The following is a 15000-nucleotide window of genomic DNA, read 5'->3' on the forward strand; positions in this document are numbered from 1 at the left end:
ACCAGACTGAATAAGCCAGCGATCCGCTATATTTCTACAGTAAGACCACACTGAAACAGATTGTGTAGGGAACTATTCTAGTTGAACTTTTCAAGACTCGTCTCAGCAGTTTATGCGAGCGGTCACTGATCTAATCTTTCCTTCCTTCAGCTATTTCATTTCTTCATCTCTCACTGCTCTTTCGTCTCTGTTCTGATGTATTCTCATCACTGGATTGTGTTGAGCTGCCCCGAAGCTTCAAGAAACAAAACAAACTGGAGAGAAGCTCCAGAGAAAACTCTTTTCTCAGCGGTGTTGTAAGGTCACATCCACCACAACAGTCCTAAAATACAGACCTAAATAAAGCCACAGAACAACACCAGCCCAGAAGAGACTGGAGCTCAAGGCAGGAACCTTACTTCACCAAACCACAAAGAGAACGAGCCACTGAGAGACAGAAGAGCTGAGCTTCAGACGCTCCTGCAAACAGGGACCAGAGGGGGCGGAGCCTACAGCGATCAACCAATCAGAGCGCCAGCGGATTCATTAGTGGAGAGTGAGTGGGAGGAGCCTACAGCGATCAACCAATCAATCAATCAGAGTGTGTGTGAAACACAGAACTAAGATTTCAGATCATCCACGCACAAACACACACAGAGCTATAGGACTGAAACTAATCAAGAGATCTTCACTTCCTGTAGGTTCTGTTGTGAAAATACTGGGTAAATTTAAGTCTTTTATAGTTATAGTTCATTTATTTTATTATTATTTTTAAATATTTACTCATTTGCATAAATATCTTAAGTAGTTTTCATTTTTATATTGTCATTCATTTTAATTTTAGTCAAGAAATGTTGTTGTGTTTTTGTCCATATTATTCATTTTTTATTTTTTTTATATATATCTATAGATTTGACTTCATTTTTATTTGAGATCTGAAATGAAATGTTGATATTTTTTTGCACACAGTTTCTTTATTTCTCAGCATCAAGACTTCATTTCTTCACTGTGCATCTCGAGTAAGTCTTGATTCAGGGATGCTTCAATATCTGAACTGGAAAACCAGAGAGAAATCCTGGGAAAGAGATCCATGCCACATGTAATGCCATGAAGAGTGTGATGTGTGTGTGGCTCTCTGGTCAGTGTGTGTGTGACGCAGTGATGAGCGCTGGCTCCTGAACATGTGCTCGTTCTCTCCATACGCTGTGAATGAGCTGCTGGTTACCATCCGTGCTGAAGCAGAGACTGACCTGGCGGACACATACAGAGTCCGGTTCATGATGACCATCAGCTGGACGTCCAGTTTGTGCCGCTGCGTGGTGTTTCTTCCTGGTTTGTGTCCCACAAACGCTGGATATTGTTTGGTGTCTGACGGAGAAGGAAGAGGAACAGAGTTTGATTTTAACTTCATATTTGACTCCTTCATAAACACATGTCGATTACTGACACGATTAAAGACACACAGCCTAACAAAATGTTTCATCTTTTGAGTAAATGCTTTATTTTGATTGGTTTTATTTTAAACTTTTCTTTTTCTTCTCATTGATTTAAGGCAAGGCACTAAAGGTGAATAACAGTAAAAACTGTAAATCTTTTAAACAACACACTGATTATGGACTGATTACGTTAAGAATTGCAAACATTTTTTCTGAAATGTTATGTTAAAGTATGCAAATAAGGGACTCATTTGCATACATTTCACAAGAGAATAACTCTGAACATTCATGAAGCCAGGTTCAGATTCCGGTTGGATTTTTTAAAAACCATTACACCTATGGGATGAACACACTTTACACAAAAACTAACATGAGTGAGTGTGTGTGTGTGTGTGTGTGTGTGTGTGTGTGTTTGTAAGTCTTTCATCCTGACAGGCAAAACAAAAGAGGATCTCTGAAGTGTCACAGACTCATGTACAGTTCCTCTGGGCAGCAGAATCACATCACACAGAAGCGCTGAGAGAAGAAGACGGCGGGACGAGAACGAGACGAGACGAAGCGAGGAGCTGAGACGCAGTTACTCACAGTTGCTGTGTGAAATACTGATTGGCTCGGTGTCTTCTGGGAAAGCGGCTCCGGCCGTCTGCAGCAGCGTGAAATACAGCAACAAGACCTGCGACCGCATGATTGAGTCCAGCCGCTGCGCTCGATCCGTTCTGAACGTCAGCCTGCACACACACACACACACACACACACACCTGGTCAGCACAGCACTTGAACTGAACACACACCAGCGATCGATCCCACCGCTAAGCATCATGGGTAAACAGGAACTGCTGAACCTCGGAGCAACGGGACAGACTGATATACAGCGCTCTGATTTACACACTGACCTCTGACCTCGCCTGCTCTCAGTCACACACCAGTTTCCTTGTGCAACAAATTACCCACAAATCACTGCAGATCAGAGCATGATCCTTCTGCACAGGATTCTGGGAGAAAAACAGAGCCATCAGATCGCGACTCAAACACACTTTACATTCAGACGTATCCACAGCGGCTCACACCGACTACTTTTCAGATTTGAACAGTTCAGAAACATTTCTAAATAATGTTCCCACATCCCAGCACTGGACTGAACCCAATCAGTTCACAAACACACACACACACACACATGCACACACAGAACTCGTTGTATTTAAACAAGTAAAACTACACATAATATATATAAACTATGGAGAAAGGTCAGTTAAAGGGACAGTTCCTCCAAAATGAAAGAGTTGCTGGCAGCCATTGACTCCTAAAGCATGAAGAGAATCCTGCAGAGATCAAAGGCTCCCAGCAGCTGTTTGTTCAACAACATTCTTCAAAATATCTTCTTTTGTGTTCAGCAGAAGAAAGAAACACAAACAGGTTTGAAACAACTGAGGATTAAATACAGGATGACATCATTTTCATCTTTGGGTGAACTATGCCTTTAAACTTCAACAACAATTACAGTGAAAGATTAGTCTCAGTGCTTAACTAACACTCACTGAGGTTACTATAGTTAACATGAACCATTAAAAAACAAAGATATATTAGTTCTCATTGAAATAAAAGAACCTTAACTGAAAAAAATAATAATTTCAGCTTCCAAAGCTGCATTTGTGAGTTGGACTGATAAACACAGGAACATCTCAAACATCTCAAAGCTGAGGCTGCAGACCTGACACCTGTTCTCCTGCAGATCTGAGATCAGCTGTGTCCTGCAGCTCTTCTGATGGAGACTTCTCATTACTGGAGCGTCTGTTCCTCTCAAAGCATGCGGGAAAACGCATCTAAAGTGATTGTGATGTGATCCGTGTGAGGGTTTACAGAGCAGCTGCACTCCTGTCATTTAACTTTACACTCAGAATAACTGCTGCTCATTTGGAGAGTATAGTGATGTATAGAGAGACAAAACAACTACAATAACAGTAATCATTATTCAGGAGAGAGATGTTCCTGCTTAAAACCAGATCATATGATCATCATTTCAAGTGCTTTACAGAGAACAGCGATCTAAAACTCAAGCTTAAGAAATCATTTCACGACAGAAAGAGAGCGGATCACGTCATCTGACGGGAGATTTCTGACTGTAGATCATCCAGAGAGCTGCAGGACGGCCTAAAATGATTTCAAATATAGTTCTCTAACTTAATTACAATGCTAAAAACACACAAAATCACAACTAAACACGGGAAAAATGCAAGTTTATGAAACGCCAGCTGAGCTTCTTGTTTTTTATGCTTCAAGATTCATGACAGTTGTGTTTGTTTGTTTGTAAATATCATCATGATGAACAAAACATGTAAGAATTATACAATTCTGTCAATCACAGAGCTTATTTTCATAATGATTACATCATCATCATCATCATCATCATCGTCATCACTGCAGCATTCAGTGAAGAATATACAGTTCTTGAAATCACAGAAATAACGGTGGTTAATTGATTAAATATAGGAGTGCAGACACAGAGACTCAGAGGAGACAGAAACATCTCAGCACAGGATTACGTTCCTTCAGGCCGTTGTTAAACACAGCGCAGCTCACGCTCCTGACGCCACACACTGCTTTCTCATAGCTCAAAGTGGAAGTGTGACATTAAAACAGCTCTGGAGGATTCCTGACGGAGAAGATGAGCCGAGCAGAACAAAGAGACGTGATCACATCAGCCGCACAGCTCTTACTGACCGCTCAAGAGTTCTGTGGAAATGACCGATGAGTTTCAGTAGAGCTGGACACTATCTGATCGAGATCTGCACAGCACACAGTCAGTTTTACTTCAGGAAATTGTGACGGACATAAATTACTATTTGTGGTGATGAATATCAATATTGTATGATGTGGAAAAAAACTAAGTGATGCAATTTTTGCCCAGCTCTGGTTTCAAGCAGTTCTTGAGCAATCCATCTCAATCCAGTGTCATGAAGTCAGCGTGAGACAAACATGGATTTCATTCCAGGAATAAATGGTTTTCCCAGCGGATCTCTGGTCACTAAATGAGCCGCACACACACTCTGTCCACATTATCATCTCATTCAGACGTCATTCATCAGCGCTGACCGCTGACCGCTGACCGCTCGACTCAGTCTCTGTCTCTGACACACGAGAGAGAGAGACACGCTCCAGAGGAACCAGCGCATCTACAACTAAACTAAACACTAAACAATAAACACTAAACTAAACACTAAACACTAAACTAAACACTAAACACTAAACTAAACACTAAACACTAAACACTAAACTAAACAATAAACTAAACACTAAACTAAACACTAAACACTAAACTAAACACTAAACAATAAACTAAACACTAAACTAAACACTAAACACTAAACACTAAACTAAACACTAAACACTAAACTAAACACTAAACACTAAACACTAAACTAAACACTAAACACTAAACAATAAACTAAACACTACACTAAACACTAAACACTAAACACTAAACACTAAACTAAACACTACACTAAACACTAAACACTAAACACTAAACACTAAACACTAAACTAAACACTAAACACTAAACACTAAACTAAACACTAAACACTAAACACTAAACACTAAACTAAACACTAAACAATAAACTAAACACTACACTAAACACTAAACACTAAACACTAAACTAAACACTAAACACTAAACACTAAACTAAACACTAAACTAAACTAAACACTAAACACTAAACACTAAACTAAACACTAAACACTAAACACTAAACTAAACACTAAACACTAAACACTAAACACTAAACACTAAACTAAACACTAAACTAAACACTAAACACTAAACACTAAACACTAAACTAAACACTAAACACTAAACACTAAACACTAAACTAAACACTAAACTAAACACTAAACACTAAACACTAAACACTAAACAATAAACTAAACACTACACTAAACACTAAACACTAAACACTAAACTAAACACTAAACACTAAACACTAAACTAAACACTAAACTAAACACTAAACACTAAACACTAAACTAAACACTAAACAATAAACTAAACACTAAACACTAAACACTAAACACTAAACTAAACACTAAACACTAAACTAAACACTAAACACTAAACACTAAACTAAACACTAAACTAAACACTAAACACTAAACACTAAACTAAACACTAAACAATAAACTAAACACTAAACACTAAACACTAAACACTAAACTAAACACTAAACACTAAACACTAAACTAAACACTAAACACTAAACACTAAACACTAAACTAAACACTAAACACTAAACACTAAACACTAAACTAAACACTAAACTAAACACTAAACACTAAACACTAAACACTAAACTAAACACTAAACACTAAACTAAACACTAAACACTAAACACTAAACACTAAACACTAAACTAAACACTAAACACTAAACTAAACACTAAACTAAACACTAAACACTAAACACTAAACACTAAACTAAACACTAAACACTAAACACTAAACTAAACACTAAACTAAACACTAAACACTAAACACTAAACTAAACTCTAAACACTAAACTAAACTCTAAACACTAAACTAAACACTAAACACTAAACACTAAACACTAAACACTAAACTAAACACTAAACACTAAACACTAAACTAAACACTAAACACTAAACTAAACTCTAAACACTAAACTAAACTCTAAACACTAAACTAAACACTAAACTAACTAAAGGCAACATTTCACATCTTCACTGTTCTAAAATAACTCAATCAAAAAATGAATTAAAATTCATTAAAAAAAAACTGTTCAGACGTAAAAGTAATAAAAATGAAAAATAACTAAAAAAAACAGAGAACAAATATAAAAATGAAACTAAAATATAACACTGAGTCTGCTATAGACATAAATCATAACTCAAAAAAATAATATTTACTTCAAATTGTGGTAAAATAACTAAAGCTAAAATAACAATGAATAAAAATGTTTAAATATAGACAAAACATAAAAAATAAATAGAAAACACAAATAAAACCTCTTTCAAATTATTAATAAGTCACAATAGCATGATATTCAAATGTGAAGTGTGTGAGTGTTTGAGTGCGTTTGTGTGTGTGTCTGTGTGAGTGTGTGTGTGTCTATGTGTGAGTGCGTGTGTGTGTGTGTGTGTGTGTGTTTGTGTGTGAGTGTGTGCGTGTGTGCGTGTGTGTGTGTGAAGAATGAATAACATCCACCGCTGCTAACTAACGGTGGAGTTAGTAAAGTTCTCATGGCATGTTAAACATGATTAGTCAGTCCCTAGAAGAAAGAAGAAAGCTGACTAATATTAGAAGAGTGTTCTGAGCACACATTACACACAGTCTGACCGCTGACCGCTGTGTGAGATATTAGACAGACTCATATGAAGTGAATCCTGAGAAACATCAGCAGTGGGGGGGTCATGCGTTACAAGTAATCAGATTACTTTTTCAAGAAACTAGTAAAGAAACACATTACTTTTTAATTTACAAGAAGATACCGGAGTTACTCTTCTAAATGTTTAAGCAGCACCAGTAACTTTGTGTGCCTTCTATTCCCTGACAGCTCTACTGTCCTCATGTTGAGAGAAACTAGGATTAAAAGAACTTTTTTATATTAAAAATAAATAAGCAAGACCAGCCCAGATGAGAAACCGTAACAAAAAAAATATCATAACACAATACTTTCCATAAAAAGTAACAAAGAACCACAATTAGTTACTTTTTTATGGAATAACGCAATATTGTAATGCATTACTTTTAAAAGTAACTTTATATTTCTGAATACAACTAAGAAAACCCCATCTCAACTCTTTTCTCTGGAGGGGATTATTTGAGGTCTAGAGCAGCTCTATCATCCGGACCGAACGAGGTGTTCGTCTGATTCAGGCATCAGTACGATATAAACAGATTATTTTGTTGCATGTAAGAGTAGTTAATGATTACAGGGTCATGTGTTAAAACTCATATTCATCAGGATCGCACTAGAACAAGTTACTGTTAGATTTGACCAGAAAACACACACAAATAATCCAACACACAACCCAAAAACACTGCTATTTACACTCAGACATCACAATAATTACTAACAATCACTGAATGAACATTTCCTTCCAACACTGAGAATCTTCAAGCACAAATAACATCAGGATGTTATGAGAACGTACATAAACATTACTTTAGGAACGTTTCGTCCTGACATTTATGTAACTTTTGGGAAAAGAGAGCACATTCCCTGTTAGTTGCTGTGACTGGTTTCTAGTTAAACACACTTCCAACATCTTTGCTTACAACTCTGAAAATATTTTTTTCAGCTGTCCTCCGTTTGAAGTGAAGAGCAGCTGATGCTTCTGCAGTGCACTGTGGGAATATTTCATGAGGGAAAAAAGCAGGAAGTGCATCAGGACACACAGGAAGTCCAGACGACGCCGGTCACATGACACCTGCAGAGAACAATGAACTGCTGCGACACAGAGAGAGAGCGAGTGTGTGTGTGTGTGTGTGTGTGTGTGTGTGTGAATGTGTATGTGAATGTGTGTGTGTGCGTGCGTGTGTGTGTGTGTGTGTGTGTGTGTGTGCGTGTAAGAGAACACCAGCGGACGATCAGCGCTCATGACATCAGCGGAGCGGGAACCTTCTCTTCACGACCAAACACACGCTTCACTGCAGTCACCGGCTCTGAGAGACTCAGTGTTCCTGCTGAATCACATCCCACTCCACTACTACAACACACACATCTGAGACACACACACACACACACACACACTCACTTACACACACACACACACACACACACACACACGTTTGTTTTTGAGTAAAGTGTGTTCATCCCATAGGTGTAATGGTTTTTATTCTGTAGAAACTGTATATTCTATGTCCCTTCACCAACCCTACACCTAACCCTAACCCTCACAGGAAACTTTCTGCATTTTTACTTTCTCAAAAAAACTCATTCTGTATGATTTATAAGTGTTTTGAAAAATGGGGACATGGGTTATGTCCTCATAAGACACCCTCTCCTTGTAATACCTGTGTCATACCCATGTCATTATACAGAGTTGTGTCCTGATATGAGACAAAAACATGCCCACACACACACACACACACACAGACACACACACACACATACACACACACAGTCACAGATATCTGATGTGTGCTCTTATACTGACAGACACGTCTGGACTTCACGAGTCACCTCTGAAACTGAATGTCCACATTATAGCTGTGCAGTATTGAGCCGTTTCCTAATCATTTCTGAACATATCGGACATGCTGAAGAATTCCTTGCCATATTTCCCAAAGTGTAGATGATGTCAGATACAGACCATCATGAATCAGATCTGAGTCTCCTCTTCTATCCTCGTTCCTCGTCCCGGAGCACGAGGAGCTCTTCACACACAGATGGGTATGTGGGTCACAGATTGGGGTGATTTGTGGTCAGTAACGGGGCGTCCTGAGCTCTTTGTCTCGGGCCCCTCGTCTCGTCTCTCTGGGAGCCTCTTTCTCAACGCCCTGCTCACATGATCCACACTGACGCCTTTGTCCAAAACCAAAGCCTGGACCACCAATTAGCTGAGCCCCATGGGGTGACACGGCCCCTGGTCCCACATACCACTCCCAGCATGCTCTGCATGACAAGATCCAGCTTATCTGTCAAACGCTCCTCCGCAAGACGAGCCGTGCGACCGCGAGCACTCACATAATCACGTGTGATCGTCTTACACATCTACAGCACTAGATGAGATTCCTGGAGGATCCGGCCCTCGACCAGCCATGCCTCGTGTTAGACACACCGTCCGTATAGAGACCGGGACCTCACAATCATGAGTGCTTGAGTATTCACAACACAGTATAATCCAAATATTCACAGACACATTATTGAGCACAGAAACACACCTCTAACCCACTCCTGAAACAGATCCAAATTAATATTGCTACTTGCTTCAGAACATTCAGAAGGAACATCTGCTCAGATCAAAAGGAATGTTTCATTTATGTTCATATAAACAGTAAAAAAATGACATTTTGAAGGGTCAGAGAACATTCAGACATAAAGTGATATTAATATAATAAATAAAGTTTTTAGAACATGTTTTGTTAGTTTAGATGAAGGCGACAAGACCAAAGTCTTATATCACACTTCTGCAGTTTGGCTTTTATGTCACACTTTAATGAAATACAGTTGATCCTAGTCATAATGCCGGGGCGACGGACTGCGTCCTCATGACCTTTGACCTGCTCTAGCGTGTGGGAATGTGGCGTTACTGTAGCGTGTTGCTGGGAGACACACAGCTCACATGCAGCTATTCAGCGGCTGATAGAAACATCCATTAAACAGATGCATGTTCCTGCTGCCGCCGTTTAATGAAGCCCTGGAATAATCACACGCCTGAAGAAGAGTCTGAAGAAGCAGCACGGTTAGGGTGAGATAGATGCTCTCTTTAACCCAAATAAGAGGAAACGTTCCAGGCAAACAGGTTGCATTTGATTATTACAAGGTCTGAAGATGAGAAACCTCCTGTGGCCTCGTGGGTCAGATGTTTTGTCTACACACACACACACACACACACACACACACACACACTGTTGAAGTATAGAACCAAACAGTATCGACTCTTGTCTTTGTTTATCCAAGCTGAACGTGATCTCAGCACACAGATGAAACTCTCGTTCCCTCTCTAGTTTAAACTCTTCTAACGATCATGTTTTCTGCTCTGGATTGTTGACGTCGTCTCTGTGCAATCGCAGTGATTGTTCCTGACATGCCGTGCAAGTTCCACATGAATCGTGCTCTTGTTAACCGTTTAACCATTAAACAGTGGCTTCACATTAACTAGCAGCGGCAGTGAAGCGAACAGCCCGCGCTGTAATGAAGCTCTCCGCTCGCTTGATGAGGCTCAATTAAGAGCGTTTATTTGACACACTGACACATTCCACACGGACGACTGGACGATGAACGACTGCTTTCAAAACATACAGATCATTTAACTTATAAAAACTGTGGAGTCCTGCAGATAAACGCCTGCCAGAAGAAGAAGTTGAGTTTCTGAAGAACCAGCCAATGATTCTTAAACTAAAGGCTTGATGACTCCATGAAGAACCTCTTAATAGGTTCCTTAAAATGGAAAAAGGTTCTGAAAGCAGCTTTGGGGAACCCAAAATGGTTCTTCTATGGCAAACCCCCTTTAGAAACCATTGTTTTTAGGAGCGTTGAATCAATCCGTTTGAAACTGTTTGTGAGTCCCTTTGACTGATTCATCACAGTGAATCAATTAGAGAGTCATTTGTTCATGATTCAGACTCCACTGTTCACACTGTAGTCATCAGACTGATTCAAATAGTGAGTTTGAGACCGTTTGTGACTCTTTTTTGACTGATTCTTTACAGGAAGAGTGATTTATTCACACTGCACACTCACACTTTTCTTTCTTTTATAAGATCTGGACTCCATCACATGGATCTGTGTGTTCATGTGGATCACTTGAGATGATCATCACCTCACACAAAGATAAACTGAGTCATTACGTCCTGAAAGCTCACAGCAACATCTCTCTGAAATCAATCCCTGAATCAGACACCTCCATCGAACCCAACACACGTGTGCGAGCGCCATCTGATCTGCTCACGAAGCTCAATGACGGAGACGCTCTTGAGTTTCCAGCAGATCAGGAGCCGCTTCTGCTGAGCATCAGATAAACCCTTTCTGTTCATCACTGCCACATCCACAACTGAGCATCTGGATTAAACCGGTCACACCGGAAGCCAGTGTAAAAACATCAACAACAATATAGAAACTAAATCATTTCTACAGCTGATCTGTGTGGATTTAAGATCTTTAAACCTCCAAGGCATTGAAATCTCTAGTCAAAAACTTCAAAAAGTAAACATTATCAAGACAAACTTTGCTTTCGTAGTTAAAAAACTCAAATTGAAAGTTAATTTAAGAGTTGCTTTGAATGAGAGTGTTACTGAAGAGCTGATATTATATTTTTGATATTATATTTTCCGCCTGCAAATGGTTTTAGCTGCGATGAAACCAAAGTAGCATCAGACCTTTTCATTCAAATTTTGTGGATTATTGACAAAGAATGGTTGATTAGATCTAGAGATGTGGGCATGGCTCTTTAGAGTTGAGGGGAGGGGCTTACATGTTAGAGGGGAGGGGCTTAAGCACTCGAGGGGAGGGGTTTAAGTGCTCTAAATGATTGGAGTAGATCCAGTTAAGGTTAGAACATTTAGAAAAACTGAAGTCTGCATGGATGAATCATTCATAATAAAATCAATAACATGCATTTAGAAAATAGACAGGTTCATTTTCATCTCATGCTGACTTTAAACGGTTAATGTTGAGATCAGTAAACAGATGTCTTGTGCTGTAATGTAAAACCAAGTCGACCAATTAAAACAATCCTTGTGTGGATATAAAAGAGCAAACTCAGTGACATGACGTGACCCTGCAGCACTGTGTCCATTTACAAACAGCTGACACGCTTCTCCAAACCATTCCTGAGCAACGCAGCGCTGAATGAAGGCTTTGTGTTACGTCTGAAGTGTGTTTTAGCTCGTATTCAGACATTCACGGCTCTATATGTAGGTCAGCTCTTGCCGTATATCTGGAGACTGTTGCTGCAACCCTTAAATTAGCCGGCAACAGCTCAAGATGGACGACCGGCTGCTTGCTGACGACGCACTTCTCTTATCAAGCAGGAGCTCTGTGTAATTCTACAGCTACCGTAAAGCACTGAATCCTCAGGAGGAATAAACATCTGCCCCTGTGACGAAGAACAGACGACTGTGAGGCAGAAACAGCAGCACAGAGAGACGTCTGTGATCACAGACTCAAGGGAGGCACATGTGAAACAGATCTACCTCCGTTCCTCTTTGAGCAGAGGAAGGAAACGCTCGGAGAGGTGACGCTCCTGAAGGACGGGTCCGAGCCCAACACTGCGAGCCTTGTGGTCGCGCTTATACACCAGACGACACATGGATGCAATTTGTTCTTTACATGTGGCATGAATGTACAGCATTGTGAGCGTCTGCTGAGTCTCAATCACTGCCACCGTGTGTTTACATGCTCCAGACGGCAGGAAAGACTTCATCACACAGCCAACAAGAATCACAGAACATACGCAAACAGATCAGTGTGATTACGAGCCGCGAGACGCCGAACGAGATGAGGATCAGCCTGCGCAACATGAACCCGGCTCACTGAACATCATCTGAACACTGTTTTCTCAGTGATATGAATGTTACGTTGTATCATTTCACACATTATGAGAACGCTACTTTTGAAAAATAACCTCAGCGAGGTGAGGATCTACGGGCAGCGCTAACATCTTCACTTCCTCGCCCTCATGTTGTTCCTCATGACCTTCTTCTGCACAAAACAAGATACTCTGAAGAATGTCTCGGTGTCTGGTTTCCAAGGTTCTTCAAAATATTTACTTCTAAGTTCCAGGTTAGGAACAACATGAGGGACAGTACATGAGGACAGAATGATCATTTTAAGGCGAACAATCCCTCTAAACCAAGAAAAGAGCCTAGGATTGATGACAAGTCGAGTCCAGAGTCATTAAAATGATCCACACACTCTCAGAAATCAGACAGAATGAACTCTTAATATGTAGGAGTTTTCTGCATTGATTTCCCACAGGGGTGTCACCTGTATTTTTAACTATGCTTTGAGTTTTATGCATTAACTCTTCATTCTGTTCAAGTTCTGGGTTCAAGTTGTGGGTCAATTCACATAAAATCAGGTAAAAACAGTAAACCTAAACATCTCGCACGTTACCAAAGAAAACACATGAGAACTGTTTTTTAAACTGTTCTTTAAAAAAATAAATATGACCCATTTAAAATGTTTACATCTGACCCTAAGAAAGAAATGGTCACTCACTAATTTTCCGACCATTATTTCCTACAACCCACGACATAATACAAGGGTTAAAGGAAATCTCTGGCAGAAGATGACCAGTACTTTCTCAGTGTTTTATCTCTGAAAACGAAGGACTATCAGTCTGTGTCTGTACATTATTGTCCAGCGTGGCCCCTTTAAGCAGCTCTGCTGGTCGGTAACCCCCCAACACACACACACACACACACACACACACACACACACAGTGTTTCAGCCTGAAACTATGGCAACGTAATAAGAAAGCAGTCGGCATGATTAACAGATGAGAGGCCGTGCAAATGCTTCCTGGGGACGAGACACATGCACTCTCTCTCTCTCTCTCTCTCTCTCTCACCGCTGTACACACACACACACACACACACAGCATCAGTGTGTGAGTATTCACCTCATCTTTCGGACACCGGCTGAAGTTTGTCCTCATCAGACTCGTGTTTACAGGACAAATAATTAGCTTTTCTGTTCAAAACCCTTCCTTCCAAACAACAGGAGTGAAACACAATGATGATACTCCACCACAAACACTCCATCTCTTAACTTCTGCTCACAAACCTGACCTGATTACACTGATTATTAATGTTTATTTCTGAAGCACAGTTTGTGTCAGAGCAGCTTCACAGTAATAAACAGGTAAATACAGCATTAATCATTTCAATAATAATAGACGTCTGCACGCTGTTATTAACACAAGTTACTGTACTGTGTGTATGACACGAAATAATTCAAATAGACCTATGATAACAGAAATATCTGTACTGAAATATAATCACTACTAACAGCATGCAGACATTTACTCTTTATTTATTTTTTCTCTGTGGATAAGCACAATTTCTCTTCTCACCATCAAAATAAAAGCCATTAATATCATCTACAGTCGTGAAAATGACAGAAGACGAGTGATTTTACAAGAGAAAACTGTTCTTTTTAAAGCTCTTGATAAAGTTCTCTATAGGAGCATCAATAATCAAACCTGTTCAAAACCTGACACTCAATGAACAGTTGGATAATCTTGTTTTTTTACTCCTGTAAAATGACAGAAACGTGGATTTTCCTTCTTCAAATGTGCAATAATCCACTTAAATGTTCCTGTTACTCAGTAATGTGGCCACCCAGAGCCGGGCTCGTGCATTAAACATGATCACGTGAATCACAGATGAGAGTTATCGACAGTATTTCTGAGTCTGTGATCTACACTGCGCTCCTTTAACATAAGTGAGAGCAGTTCATCAATAATTGAGTCTGAGTGGATCCTGCTTGAGAGAATGTGAACACACGCCGGAGCGACTGAGTCTCGCCGGTGTCACACACAGCTCAGTGCTGCACATCAGACCTATCTAAACACTGAGATCACCTCATAATGCACTGCTTCGTCAGCTGACGCCGTCTTCTGTTCGTTACAGCAGTGCACTTCACAAAGCATATCGTTTCCAAGCAGCTTCACATAAAACTAATGACTCTTCAGGACAGTTTAAGAGAGATGCATAAGAAAGAGCTGTAGAGATGCTTCACTCATTCATTTTGTGTTTCAGACGTGACAAAGTAGTCAAAGAAATGTCCATATAGCATAAATGTGACATGATCATGAGTTCAGTACAAGGATCTTTATTAGGCTATTCATGTTGATTCAGAGCTGCTTTTCATTCTAGAGGATAAAAGACACAAAACACTCGGG

At 39.9% G+C, this 15000-nt stretch overlaps 1 protein-coding gene across 4 annotated transcripts in view; it reads right to left on the bottom strand.

Annotated features, from left to right (window-relative positions):
* The window catches only part of LOC128019112 (semaphorin-6A-like), a 48262-nt gene that overhangs the window by 31638 nt on the left and 1624 nt on the right, over nucleotides 1–15000 (bottom strand). For all 4 annotated transcript variants that reach the window (XM_052605159.1, XM_052605158.1, XM_052605157.1 and 1 more), the window contains exons 2-3: nucleotides 2001–2143; nucleotides 1230–1347 (exon numbers count right to left, since the gene is read on the bottom strand). In XM_052605159.1, the coding sequence (XP_052461119.1) occupies nucleotides 1230–1347; nucleotides 2001–2100 (218 nt within the window). In that variant the 5' untranslated portion in view covers nucleotides 2101–2143. The remainder of the gene's footprint in view (nucleotides 1–1229; nucleotides 1348–2000; nucleotides 2144–15000) is intronic.

This window comes from Carassius gibelio, chromosome A8, assembly GCF_023724105.1.
Source record: "Carassius gibelio isolate Cgi1373 ecotype wild population from Czech Republic chromosome A8, carGib1.2-hapl.c, whole genome shotgun sequence".
Taxonomy (NCBI): Eukaryota; Metazoa; Chordata; class Actinopteri; order Cypriniformes; family Cyprinidae; genus Carassius; species Carassius gibelio.